We start from the raw sequence: 11,852 nt of genomic DNA on the forward strand, positions 1-11,852 counted from the left end.
TGACCACGAGACTGTGGGTGATAAGGAGATGCAATTCTATGATTAACATCATAGTTAGCAAGCATTTTACGGAAAGCACCGTGAATAAAATGTGAACCACCATCAGTCATTAAATATCCAGGGACTCCAAACCTCGGAAAAATAACTTCTTTAAGCATCTTAATAGAGGTGTTCTGATCAACACTACTAGTTGGAATAGCTTCTACCCACTTAGTAACGTAATTAACAGCAACTAAAATATGTGTGTATCCATTGAAGGTAGGAAAAGGTCCCATATAATCAAAGCCCCAAACATCAAATGGTTCAATAACAAGTGAATAATTCATAGGCATTTCTTGACGTCTACTAATATTACCAATTCTTTGACATTCATCACAAGATACGACAAACTTACGGGCATCCTTGAAGAGAGTAGGCCAATAAAAACCGGATTGCAGTACCTTATGTGCAGTTCTATCTCCAGCGTGGTGTCCTCCATAAGCCTCGGAATGACACTTGCGTAGGATCTGTTCCTATTCATGCTCAGGTACACAACGTCTAATAACACCATCTACTCCTTCTTTATAAAGATGTGGGTCATCCCAAAATTAATGCCTCAAATCATAGATTTTTTTCTTTTATTGGTATGTGAAATTAGGTGGTATAAATTTAGCAACAATATAATTAGCATAATCAGCATACCATGGAGTAGTACAAAAAGTATTTATGACATTTAATTGTTCATCAGGAAAGCTATCATCAATAAAAATGTTTATCATGCAAAAAAAACGATTTTAGAAACAAATCACGAATTAATATATTTTTGGAAATTGAAAAACACGAATAAAAATGAAAACATAAAAGTAAAGAAAAAATGGTAAGAAAACAGAGAAAGGAACAAAGAAAAAGAAAAACTCGAAAGAAAAACATAAAATCCCTGGTTCAAGGAAGGTTCTAGAACCTTCCCAAAACCGGTTGGGGTTAAACCCCGAAATGGGCCGGCCCATAGAAACTGCAGCGGGCGCGATACGCGCTGTACAGGATCTTCGTGAAAGGAAGCCTCTTGGTACATGAGAAGTGCATGGATGAACCCGCTTTGGAAAACACATTTTGCAATGTCAAAAAATTCTGAAAAAGGGTGCGCACGGATATCTCCGAATTCTATGTGTGTGCAGAAAGTTTTACAGAAAAACAACTTTTTTTGTAGCCTGTGCAAAAAAGACAAAATTTTATGCCGTAAAACGCTATTTAGAAGCAGTAAAATTTGTCTTTTTTACTGAGACAAAACAAAAATACTTTTTTACACAAAACTTTGTACCATGGACGTACCTTTGCCAACATGTATGCATAATTTTTTTTTGAATTTTTGAACATTACAAAACGCATAAAAAGTACATTTTTAAAAAACGGGTGTAGATGCCCCTGTGTACAGATCGTCCACACTCCTTGGTACATCGTGAACTTTGGAGGCAGGCTGGCCTGACTGGTGCTTGTGGGCTAGACGGGTTGGGCCGGTTTCTGTGATGTGTGTCTTGCGTTTGATGTATTCGCTGAAACAACGGTCCAGCTCCCCTCGAAAAAATGAAACAACTATCGAGTTATGTACTGTATAGCTTTTCATCTACCGCTTGACGAATGTTCAACTAAACTCCACCACCAAACAAGAACGTCGAACCGAGAAACATAAGGCTCTCACTCTCTCTCTCTCACACACACACACTATTTTTTTCAGATAATTGTTATTTATTTATTTTTGTATTTTCATTTTCCTAGTTTTTTTTCATTGTACGAGTAATTGTTAAGTAAAACGTCAGTACAATTACACTGCAACTTTTGCAACAAATATACAGAAATTTACGAAAAAAATGCATGTACGTTTTTAGGAACCCCGTGAACACTTTTTAAATTTCATGGAATTTGTTTTCCAGATATTTGATCATTTTTTATAAATACATGAATTCTTTGTATGGATAATTATTTCCATGAATGAACACTTCTTTTATATTTTTAATTACATGAAAATTTCTAAAAATATGAACACCTTTTGAATTTCCATGAACACTTTTCAAAATGCGCAAATAAAATTTTGAAAATATATGAATAATTTTTAACATATCAAGAACATATTTTAAAATTCATGCACATATATTCTTAAAAATATGTAAACAACTTTTCATACCATGAATATTATCTAAAATACTTTCCAAACTTACCGAAACATTTAGTCATTTATAAAACAAAAGTGAAATAAAAAATCAATACAAAGAAAAAGGAAAATAAAAGATGCAAAATCTTGGCTAACCTATGCTAATGGGACTGCCCAATATATAAGGTGGTGGTGGTGGTGGGGGGGGGGGGCAGAAATTCGTTGGTGCTCCCGTGAGCTCGCGCTCCTGCACGCTCAAATATTTTTTTTGAAATACCAAAAAATTTCCAACAAAAAATCTAGTTCTTTGTCACATCCAATTGCTACATAAAAATTTGTAGGCAAAAAGATTAAACAATTTGGCCTATGGAAAATAAACATCAAATGTTACCCAAAAAAGTCACCCTAAATTTGTTTTTTCTCACCGGCGAAACACCGTTGCTCCATTTCGCATGAAATTTTTTAAGGATGCTTGTGACACTGACTCCAACATCTATAAAATAATTCGGAATATTTTGAAAACATTTACTATATTTTTTTGTTTACTATTCGCGCGGGAGCATGTGCTCCCGAGAGCCAAAACGCCATTCTCGATGGGGGCGCAATGCTAATGGGCGCTCTAAACATCTTATTCCTATAGCAGCCCTGCGCTAGTACATGTGTTGTTGGAGTCGTGGTTAGCGCGTGTATGAATTTTCCTTAAAACTGTCATAAATAATGCATGATGTCTTCTCCTCGCATCTAAACCATACCTTAATCTATACCTAATAATAATAAAGGACGATGTATTTCTCCCATCTTTTGGTCCGTCCACGTATCCTAAGCTGCACATATACTTGCAGTAAATTACCCACAATGCCACTCATAAGTAAAAAACTTATCGGTAATTGTTTCCCTAATTTTTTTCGCATGTCATTGAAATTGCCTCTAAAGTTGAAGTAAATTACCCACCCCGTCAGATGTAAGTGACAAAAAACTCTTCGTTAATTTTTTCTTTAAAATTTTCGCCTCTCGTTGAAACTGCCCCTAAGATTGAAGTACATTACCCACCCCGCCACCTGTAAAAGTGAAAATAATGAGCGTTCCTCCGAATATTTGTGCGTCATAGTGTCCTCCAGTTTTTTCATCTATCGCGAGACTGATTGTTCTTTTCTTTTTCTTCTCATACACACATCGAGGATGTACTACAAAAATACACGCATCAAAAATCAAGTCGAACATCGATCCATTGTGAGAATGTTAGAATGCACGTGTCTTATGTTTGCATGCATGCCAGTTGGTGGACAGATATTCAAATACGTGTATATACATGAAGCATGAATATTTGAAACTTGATCTGACACACCACGATTTTATTATCCCGTTAATGCACGGGCACTTCTGCTATAAAGACTAACAATGGCACCGCCGCAAGAAAAACACCGATAATGACATAACTAAAGCTTGTAACCCAACAACAGTCATGGTATGACCACGAAAACAAAACAAATAGACCCATGAACGAGCGCATGATAACTAGTAGTGCATGTTCTATTATATTCTCCGAGAAAACACAGGCTGCATGGTTCGAGAAAGGAAGAAGGTGTCACTGTCCGTTGTGCACGGTGATTAGTGACTGGTCACTCACGAGAGAGCATCAGGGCATCGGTGTGAGACGCCAACGAGGAGCATCCAGGTCTCACTTCCCGGAGCGCGCGCCAGGTGGACGCATGCTTGCTGTGAAAGAATCACCTCCTCGTCTCTTGCTGTCTTCCTGTTCCTGATTTATTCTCATTTCATTTGGAGCGTCCTCCAGCGATGATCCATCCTGGACGCATGTCACGCGCATAGCAAGCAACAGCCAACCGTAGTCATGGCCGAGATGATGGAAGTGATCAAGAAAGAGCAAGAAGAAGATGGTACGGCTCAGAGCCTGAGCCTGGAAGAGGGAGGCGCCAAGAAGGTCGTCGGCGGCGGCCACGAGGAGGAGCCGTCGCCGTCCGGGAAGGCGAAGAAGAAGACGAGGAAGCAGGGCGTCTCCGACCCGCAACGGAAGCGCGCCTGCGTGGACTGCACCAGGCGATGCGCCCGAGTTCACGGCCGCGCCACCGCTTCCTCCTCCGGCCAGGCTCCCCCGGCCCCGGTCGCCACGCCGCCGTCCTTCTTCAAGGTCATGACGGGCTCCTTCTCCGAAAAACTGGTGCGAATCCGCATTCCCATTTTCCTCTCACAACCAGACATGTATGTGCACTGCAATGGTTCGGAGATTCTTCACCGGGGATGCACCGGTGCATGCAGGACGTGCCGCCCCCGTTTGCCAAGAACATTTCGGGCCTGGCGGACACCAACGTCTACCTCGAAGACGCCTTCGGGCTCCGCTGGCGGGTGTACGTGAGCTCGCGCGACGGCCGCCTGTCGTTCGGGCACGGATGGAGCAACTTCGTGCTGGACCACGCCGTCGCCGTCGGCGAGTTCCTGGTGTTCCGGCACATCACCAGGTCAGTCTTCGTCGTCCAGATCTTCGCTAAATCCGCATGTGAAAGGCTGCATCTGTGCGAGAAGAACAAGAGGCAGAGCAAGAAGAGGAAGAAGCCCCAGGAGAAGGCGAGCTCCGACGGCGATCGCACGGCGAAAGCAAGCAAGAAGAGCAGCAAGGATAAAGATAGGAAAAGCAGTAAAAAGAAGCAGCGTGCTTGTGATCTGTTAGATGGTGATCAGGATAGAGCTCACGGAGATCAAGGTCAAGATCAAGATCACATGGTGCTGATAAGCACAGCAAACACTCAAGCTGAGAACTGTGGGGGCTCTGACTTTGGGACTTATGCAGAACCGACAACACCTTTGGCCATGATGGATCTCGACGATGAGATCACGGACGACATATTTCTGACAGCCGATGCATACGAATTCGAAACTGATCTCTGTATTCCAGAAGAACCAGGAGTATTTCCTGTGGACAATGGTATTGGTATGGAAGCGCCCGTTACCCGGGGCCAAACTTCCGGTTTCAGCTGCGCCGAGATGATCGGCTCACGGAACTGCGACTCTTCCGTTGTCTGGCATGGTGAGAAATCAGCATGCCTGAAAAATGTACAGATGGCTGATGCACGGAGTACAGATACTAATGCTCCAGTTCTTGACATGGACATGGCCACCTTGCCCAGCTACGCGTTGTCGCAAATTACAGAGCACAAGCCCTTTCCTCGTATTGACGCAGCAGATCCTCCTAGTGAATGCACAACCGGCAATTGCAAGAAGGATACAGATTATAAGTTTATGGAGTTCCTTTCCGAGGGCAACCAAGTTGACACAAAGGAAGGCGAGTTCCCTTGATACTTTTGCAGTCTTTCTCTTCGTATTATATTGTAGTATGTTTTTGATAGACCATGCATATTCAGCAATTGTTCTAGTAGAAGATTCGTCCGCGGAGCAAGACGAGGACCTGCGGATGCAAGATGGTGCAGGACGGGCTGCTGCAGAGATTATTTCTGGTGGCTCAAAGCCTGGTGAACGTGGCGAGCGCAGGCGAAAACGCCGTGTGCAACCTGCAGGTACAACTTGCCGCTGCCATTTTTTGCAGCCCCGTGCGCACTCGAGAACGGATTGCATGAGACGGGTTTCTGACGAGCGGCAAGGAAGATGCAGGGGATCATGAGAGCGCGAGTCCGAATCCAAGCAGCAGAAAGCTCTGCGTCGCGGCGCCCCCAGCTGACCAAACGTGGCTGGTGAGTCGCATCATATAGCGATCTAGTATTACGAAATGATCAAAGGATATCATCACGTCAGTCGTCAGATCAGAGTTGGTTTTCATGCAGGAGCTCCCTTGCCGGATGCCGGTGCTGCCGGGGAGGAAGAAGCAGGGGCGGAAGGTGGTGGTGCTGGAGGATCCCGGCGGGAGGCGATGGCCGGTGCTGTACCTGTGCACCCCGACCTTCAGCGGCTTCGTGGCCGGGTGGGCCGACGTGCGCGCGGAGAACGGCCTGCGGGAGGGCGACGCCTGCGAGCTCGAGCTCCGCCGCGGCAGCTACTCCGAGCTGGTGCTCCGAGTGCTGGGCGCGCCCGGTTCTACTTCTCAGTAGCCAGCCACCGTTGGCCTTGCAACTGCTGACGGTGGTGACCAGGGAGTGTCCTTGTAACTGTTGGCTTCCTCTCGTCTTAGCATCGTGTACGGGGGGAGACTGTAAATGTGCGAATCCGCGAGTATTTTTCACTTTTCTTTCAAACGAGTATTTTTCACATGAGAGCTATTTCTCGCCCGTTGTGAGACGGAGCTGTCTTTTTTATCAAAAGGGGTTTCCTCCCGCCTCATTTTTATGAAAAAACAGAGCAACACAAGTCACCAGGACTGTTACAAGCGATCGGGACTACCTGAAATGGCAGACTAGAAACCATAAAAACGCAACAGCTATGGCCTAAACGCGCGCAAACTGAACTATATCAACTACCAAAGGAAAGTACTGTCATGCAAGGCAAACCACATAACCACCACCCGAGCTACGCCAGAGGGTACCACAGAGAATAGATCGACACAAGTCTCTTTGTTCTTTTTTCCTCTATGGCAATCATCCTCAGTGAGCCTTCAGCGCTCCCCCCCGGGTCTTCTTCACGCACGTTCTCAGTTTCCAGCCCAGGCGATCCTGAGCAGCTCGCCTCTTCGCCGATCCAGGAGCTGAAGACAGCGTCGCAGCAACACTGATTGATCGTCCCCGCAGAGAATCTTCCATTGATGTAGAGATGCGCTGATCCTCTCTAAGATCACACGAGTGCTTGTCCATGGCACGCCCTGAAAACAGATATCATTACGCATAGTCCAAATGCCCCAAATGGTAGCAACACAAGCAATATTAACGACAGTTTTCTTGTTATTCATACTCCAAAAGAAGGACAGCGCAGTCATATTATTAGGAATATTAAACCCAAACGAATCGATAACATCACCCCAAATCTGTTTGGCAACTACACATTCAAAGAACAAGTGGCAAACTGATTCATCTTCATTACAATATAAACAGTTTAGATTCTCTACCACTCTCCTTTTATTTAAGTTGTCTCTGGTAAGAATTTTATTGTTAAAAGCCAGCCACAAAAAAACTAGGTATCTGTGAGGCACCACAATTTTCCAAAAGTTTTTCCAGATGGGGGTAGAAACCCCACCCCAGTTGATCACGTTGTAAAAAGATTTGACTGAGTAGACCCCTGATGGTTCCAACGACCAAACAGGTTGGTCTTCCTCGTTGGTCAGATTTTTGATAGAAATGACCCGGATCAGGTCGTGCCACCTTTCCATAAACGCATCATCCACACACCTGCTAAAGCTGAGTTTCAGACTGCAACCATCCCACACCTCCGAGACTGCACAATGTTGTTGCTGACAAATTTCATAGACCTCCCAGAATTGGGTTTTTAGGGAAGAGTCCCCAACCCAGTTGTCATTCCAGAAGCTGATCTTATTGCCATTGCCCAAGTTCCATCTAAAGAAAGGCCTAACACCTTCAAGAGCCCAAGTGACCCCTTTCCAAAAGGGAGATCCCACCCCCTGTTTGGACCATAACAAATTAGATTTGTTGGTTCTATACTTATGGTCTATCAACCTCACCCAGTTTTTATCACTGTCCATGAAGTACCTTTTAGCCCAAGAAGCTAACAAAGCCATGTTAAACTCTCTTAAATTGGGTACCCCCAAGCCACCAAAATCTTTTTTCTGAGATATTAGCCCCCAGTTAGCAAGATGGTATTTATGCTCATCTCCCAGCCCCCCCCCCCCCCCCCCGAAGAAATGTGCCATCTGAGAGGTAATGGATTTAATAGCCTACTTAGGGAATTTAATAACAGACATCAGGTACATAGGTATACTAGCAATGCAAGCTTTGAGCAGGACTAACTTAGCCTCATAGGTAAGTAGCCTCCCCTTCCATCCACAAATTCTCTTAATAATTTTATCTATGATATATTGAATGTCATCCTTCCTCAACTTAAGATAGTGCAGTGGTACTCCCAAATACTTAAGGGGGAAATCCCCCAATTTGCAGCAAAAAATTTGAGATAACAATTTAGCATCATCTTCATTCATATTTACTGGGACCACCTCACATTTTTCATAATTAATCTTCAAACCAGGAAGGTTCTCAAAGCATGCAAGTAGCCATTTTAAATTCTTTACATATTCAGGCTTAGGATTTAGAAAAGAATTGTATCATCGGCATATTGTAGACAAATAAGCCCCTGTGGGATGATATGAGGAACAATCCTAGAGATTATGCTGTTATTAACAGCTTTCACCAGCATACGAGAAAACACATCTTCTACCAAATTGAAAAGCATGGGGGAACTCGGGTCTCCTTGTTTCAGCCCCTCCCCCCCCCCCCACAAAATAGTGGCCTAGCACATCATTAATCTTGACACAGAAAGAGCTTTGTTGCAAAATGGATAGATTCCACCTAATCCACTTAGCCCCAAAACCCCTAGACGTTAACATCTCCACTAGGAAATCCCAGTTCACACGATCGTAAGATTTCTCATAATCTAACTTGAGAACAACCGCAATCTCTCTCGATTTGTGTGAAGGAAATATGCCCTAGAGGCAATAATAAAGTTGTTATTTATATTTCCTTATATCATGATAAATGTTTATTATTCATACTAGAATTGTATTAACCGGAAACTTAGTACATGTGTGAATACATATACAAACAGAGTGTCACTAGTTTGCCTCTACTTGACTAGCCCATTGAATCAATGATGATTATGTTTCCTAACCATAGACATGAGTTGTCAATTGATTAACGGGATCACATCATTAGAGAATGATGTGATTGACTTGACCCATCCGTTAGCTTAGCACGATGATCGTTTAGTTTGTTGCTTTTGCTTTCTCCATAACTATACATGTTCCTATGACTAGGAGATCATGCAACTCTCGAATACCGAGGAACACTTTGTGTGCTACCAAATGTCACAACGTAACTAGGTGATTATAAAGGTGCTCTACAGGTGTCTCCGATGGTGTTTGTTGAGTTGGCATGGATCGAGATTAGGATTTGTCACTCCGATTGTCGAAGAGGTATCTCTGGGCCCTCTCGGTAATGCACATCACTATAAGCCTTGCAAGCAATGTGACTAATGAGTTAGTTACGGGATGTTGCATTACAGAACGAGTAAAGAGACTTGCCGATAACGAGATTGAACTAGGTATTGAGGTACCGACGATCGAATCTCGGGCAAGTAACATACTGATGACAAAGGGAACAACGTATACCGTTATGCGGTTTGACCGATAAAGATCTTCGTAGAATATGTAGGAACCAATATGAGCATCCATATTCCGCTATTGGTTATTGACCGGAGATGAGTCTCGGTCATGTCTACATAGCTCTCGAACCCGTAGGGTCCGCACGCTTAACGTTCGGTGACGATCGGTATTACGAGTTTATGTGTTTTGATGTACCGAAGGTAGCTCGGAGTCCCGGATTTGATCACGGACATGACGAGGAGTCTCAAAATGGTCGAGACGTAAAGATTGATATATTGGAAGCCTATATTTGGACATCGGAATGGTTCCGAGTGGTTCGGGCATTTTTCCGGAGTACTGATACGTCTCCAACGTATCTATAATTTTTGATTGTTCCATGCTATATTATATCCTGTTTTGGATATTATTGGGCTTTATTATACACTTTTATATTATTTTTGGGACTAACCTATTAACCGGAGGCCCAGCCCAGAATTGATGTTTTTTTGCCTATTTCAGAGTTTCGTAGAAAAGGAATATCAAATGGAGTCCAAACGGAATGAAACCTTCGGGAACGTGATTTTCGAAACGAACATGATCCAGAGGCTTGGACCCTGCATCAAGAAGGCAACTAGGAGGGCATGAGGTAGGGGGGCGCCTACCCCCCCCCCCCCCCAGGTGCGCCCTCCACCCTCGTGGGGCCCACGTTGCTCCACCGACGTACTTCTTCCTCCTATATATACCTACGTACCCCCAAACTACCAGATACGGAGCCAAAACCCTAATTACATCATCATAACTTTCTGTACCCGTGAGATCCCATCTTGGGGCCTTTTCCGTAGCTCCGCCGGAGGGGGCATCGATCACGGAGGGCTTCTACATCAACACCATAGCCTCTCCGATGAAGTGTGAGTAGTTTACTTCAGACCTTCGGGTCCATAGTTATTAGCTAGATGGCTTCTTCTCTCTTTTTGGATCTCAATACAAAGTTCTCCCCCTCTCTAGTGGAGATCTATTCGATATAATCTTCTTTTGCGGTGTGTTTGTTGAGACCGATGAATTGTGGGTTTATGATCAAGTTTATCTATGAACAATATTTGAATCTTCTCTGAATTCTTTTATGTATGATTGGTTATCTTTGCAAGTCTCTTCGAATTATCAGTTTGGTTTGGCCTACTAGATTGATCTTTCTTGCAATGGGAGAAGTGCTTAGCTTTGGGTTCAATCTTGCGGTGTCCTTTCCCAGTGACAGTAGGGGCAGCAAGGCACGTATTGTATTGTTGCCATCGAGGATAACAAGATGGGGTTTATATCATATTACATGAGTTTATCCCTCTACATCATGCCATCTTGCTTAAAGCGTTACTCTGTTCTTTTGAACTTAATACTCTAGATGCATGCTGGATAGCGGTCGATGTGTGGAGTAATAGTAGTAGATGCAGGAGGAGTCGGTCTACTTGTCTGAGACATCATGCCTATATACATGATCATACCTAGATATTCTCATAACTATGCTCAATTCTGTCAGTAATTTGTTTACGCACCATAATACTTATGCTCTCGAGAGAAGCCACTAGTGAAACCTATGGCCCACGGGTCTATTTTCCATCATATTAATCTTCCATCAACAAGCTATTTCCTTTTCCGTTTATTTTGCTTTCTTTACTTTGCATCTTTATCATAAAAATACCAAAAATATTATCTTACCATATCTATCAAATCTCACTTTCGTAAGTGACCGTGAAGGGATTGACAACCCCTTTATTGCGTTGGTTGCGAGGATTTTATTTGTTTGTGTAGGTGCGAGGGACTCGTGCGTGGCCTCCTACTGGATTGATACCTTGGTTCTCAAAAACTGAGGGAAATACTTACGCTGCTTTGCTGCATCACCCTTTCCTCTTCAAGGGACAACCAAGGCAGTGCTCAAAATGGTAGCAAGAAGGATTTCTGGCGCCGTTGCCGGGGAGTCTACATAAAAGTCAACATACCAAGTACCCATCACAAACCCTTATCTCCCGCATTACATTATTTGCCATTTGCCTCTCGTTTTCCTCTCCCCCACTTCACCCTTGCTATTTTATTCGCCCTCTCTCTCCGTCCTCCTTCTCTTTCTCTATTTGTCTCTTTTTGCCCGTCTCTTGTTTGCTTGTGTGTTGGATTGCTTGCTTGTCACGATGGCTCAAGATAATACCGAATTGTGTGACTTTACTAATACCAACAACAATGATTTTATTAGCACTCCGATTGCTCCTCTTACCGATGTTGAATCTTGTGAAATTAATGTTGCTTTGCTGAATCTTGTCATGAAAGATCCGTTTTCCGGCCTTCCTAGTGAAGATGCCGCTACCCATCTAAAAAACTTTGTTGATTTGTGTGATATGCAAAAGAAGAAAGATGTGGACAATGATATTGTTAAATTGAAGCTATTTCCTTTTTCGATTAGAGATCGTGCTAAAGCTTGGTTTTCGTCTTTGCCTAAAAATAGTATTGATTCGTGGAATAAGTGCAAAGATGCTTTTA

General features: G+C 43.5%; 1 protein-coding gene across 1 annotated transcript; it reads left to right on the forward strand.

Annotated features, from left to right (window-relative positions):
- Positions 1–3,839: 3,839 nt before the first annotated feature.
- On the forward strand, positions 3,840–6,326 carry LOC125548905 (B3 domain-containing protein Os01g0905400-like). The gene is made up of 5 exons (XM_087513614.1): positions 3,840–4,304; positions 4,403–5,423; positions 5,503–5,655; positions 5,750–5,829; positions 5,920–6,326. The coding sequence occupies exons 1-5, from the start codon at positions 3,978–3,980 to the stop codon at positions 6,181–6,183; spliced, it is 1,845 nt and encodes a 614-aa protein (XP_087369740.1). The 5' UTR covers positions 3,840–3,977; the 3' UTR covers positions 6,184–6,326.
- Positions 6,327–11,852: the final 5,526 nt, after the last annotated feature.

Source organism: Triticum urartu, chromosome 3A (assembly GCF_056163025.1).
Source record: "Triticum urartu cultivar PI428250 chromosome 3A, HENAU_Tu73, whole genome shotgun sequence".
Lineage (NCBI taxonomy): Eukaryota > Viridiplantae > Streptophyta > Magnoliopsida > Poales > Poaceae > Triticum > Triticum urartu.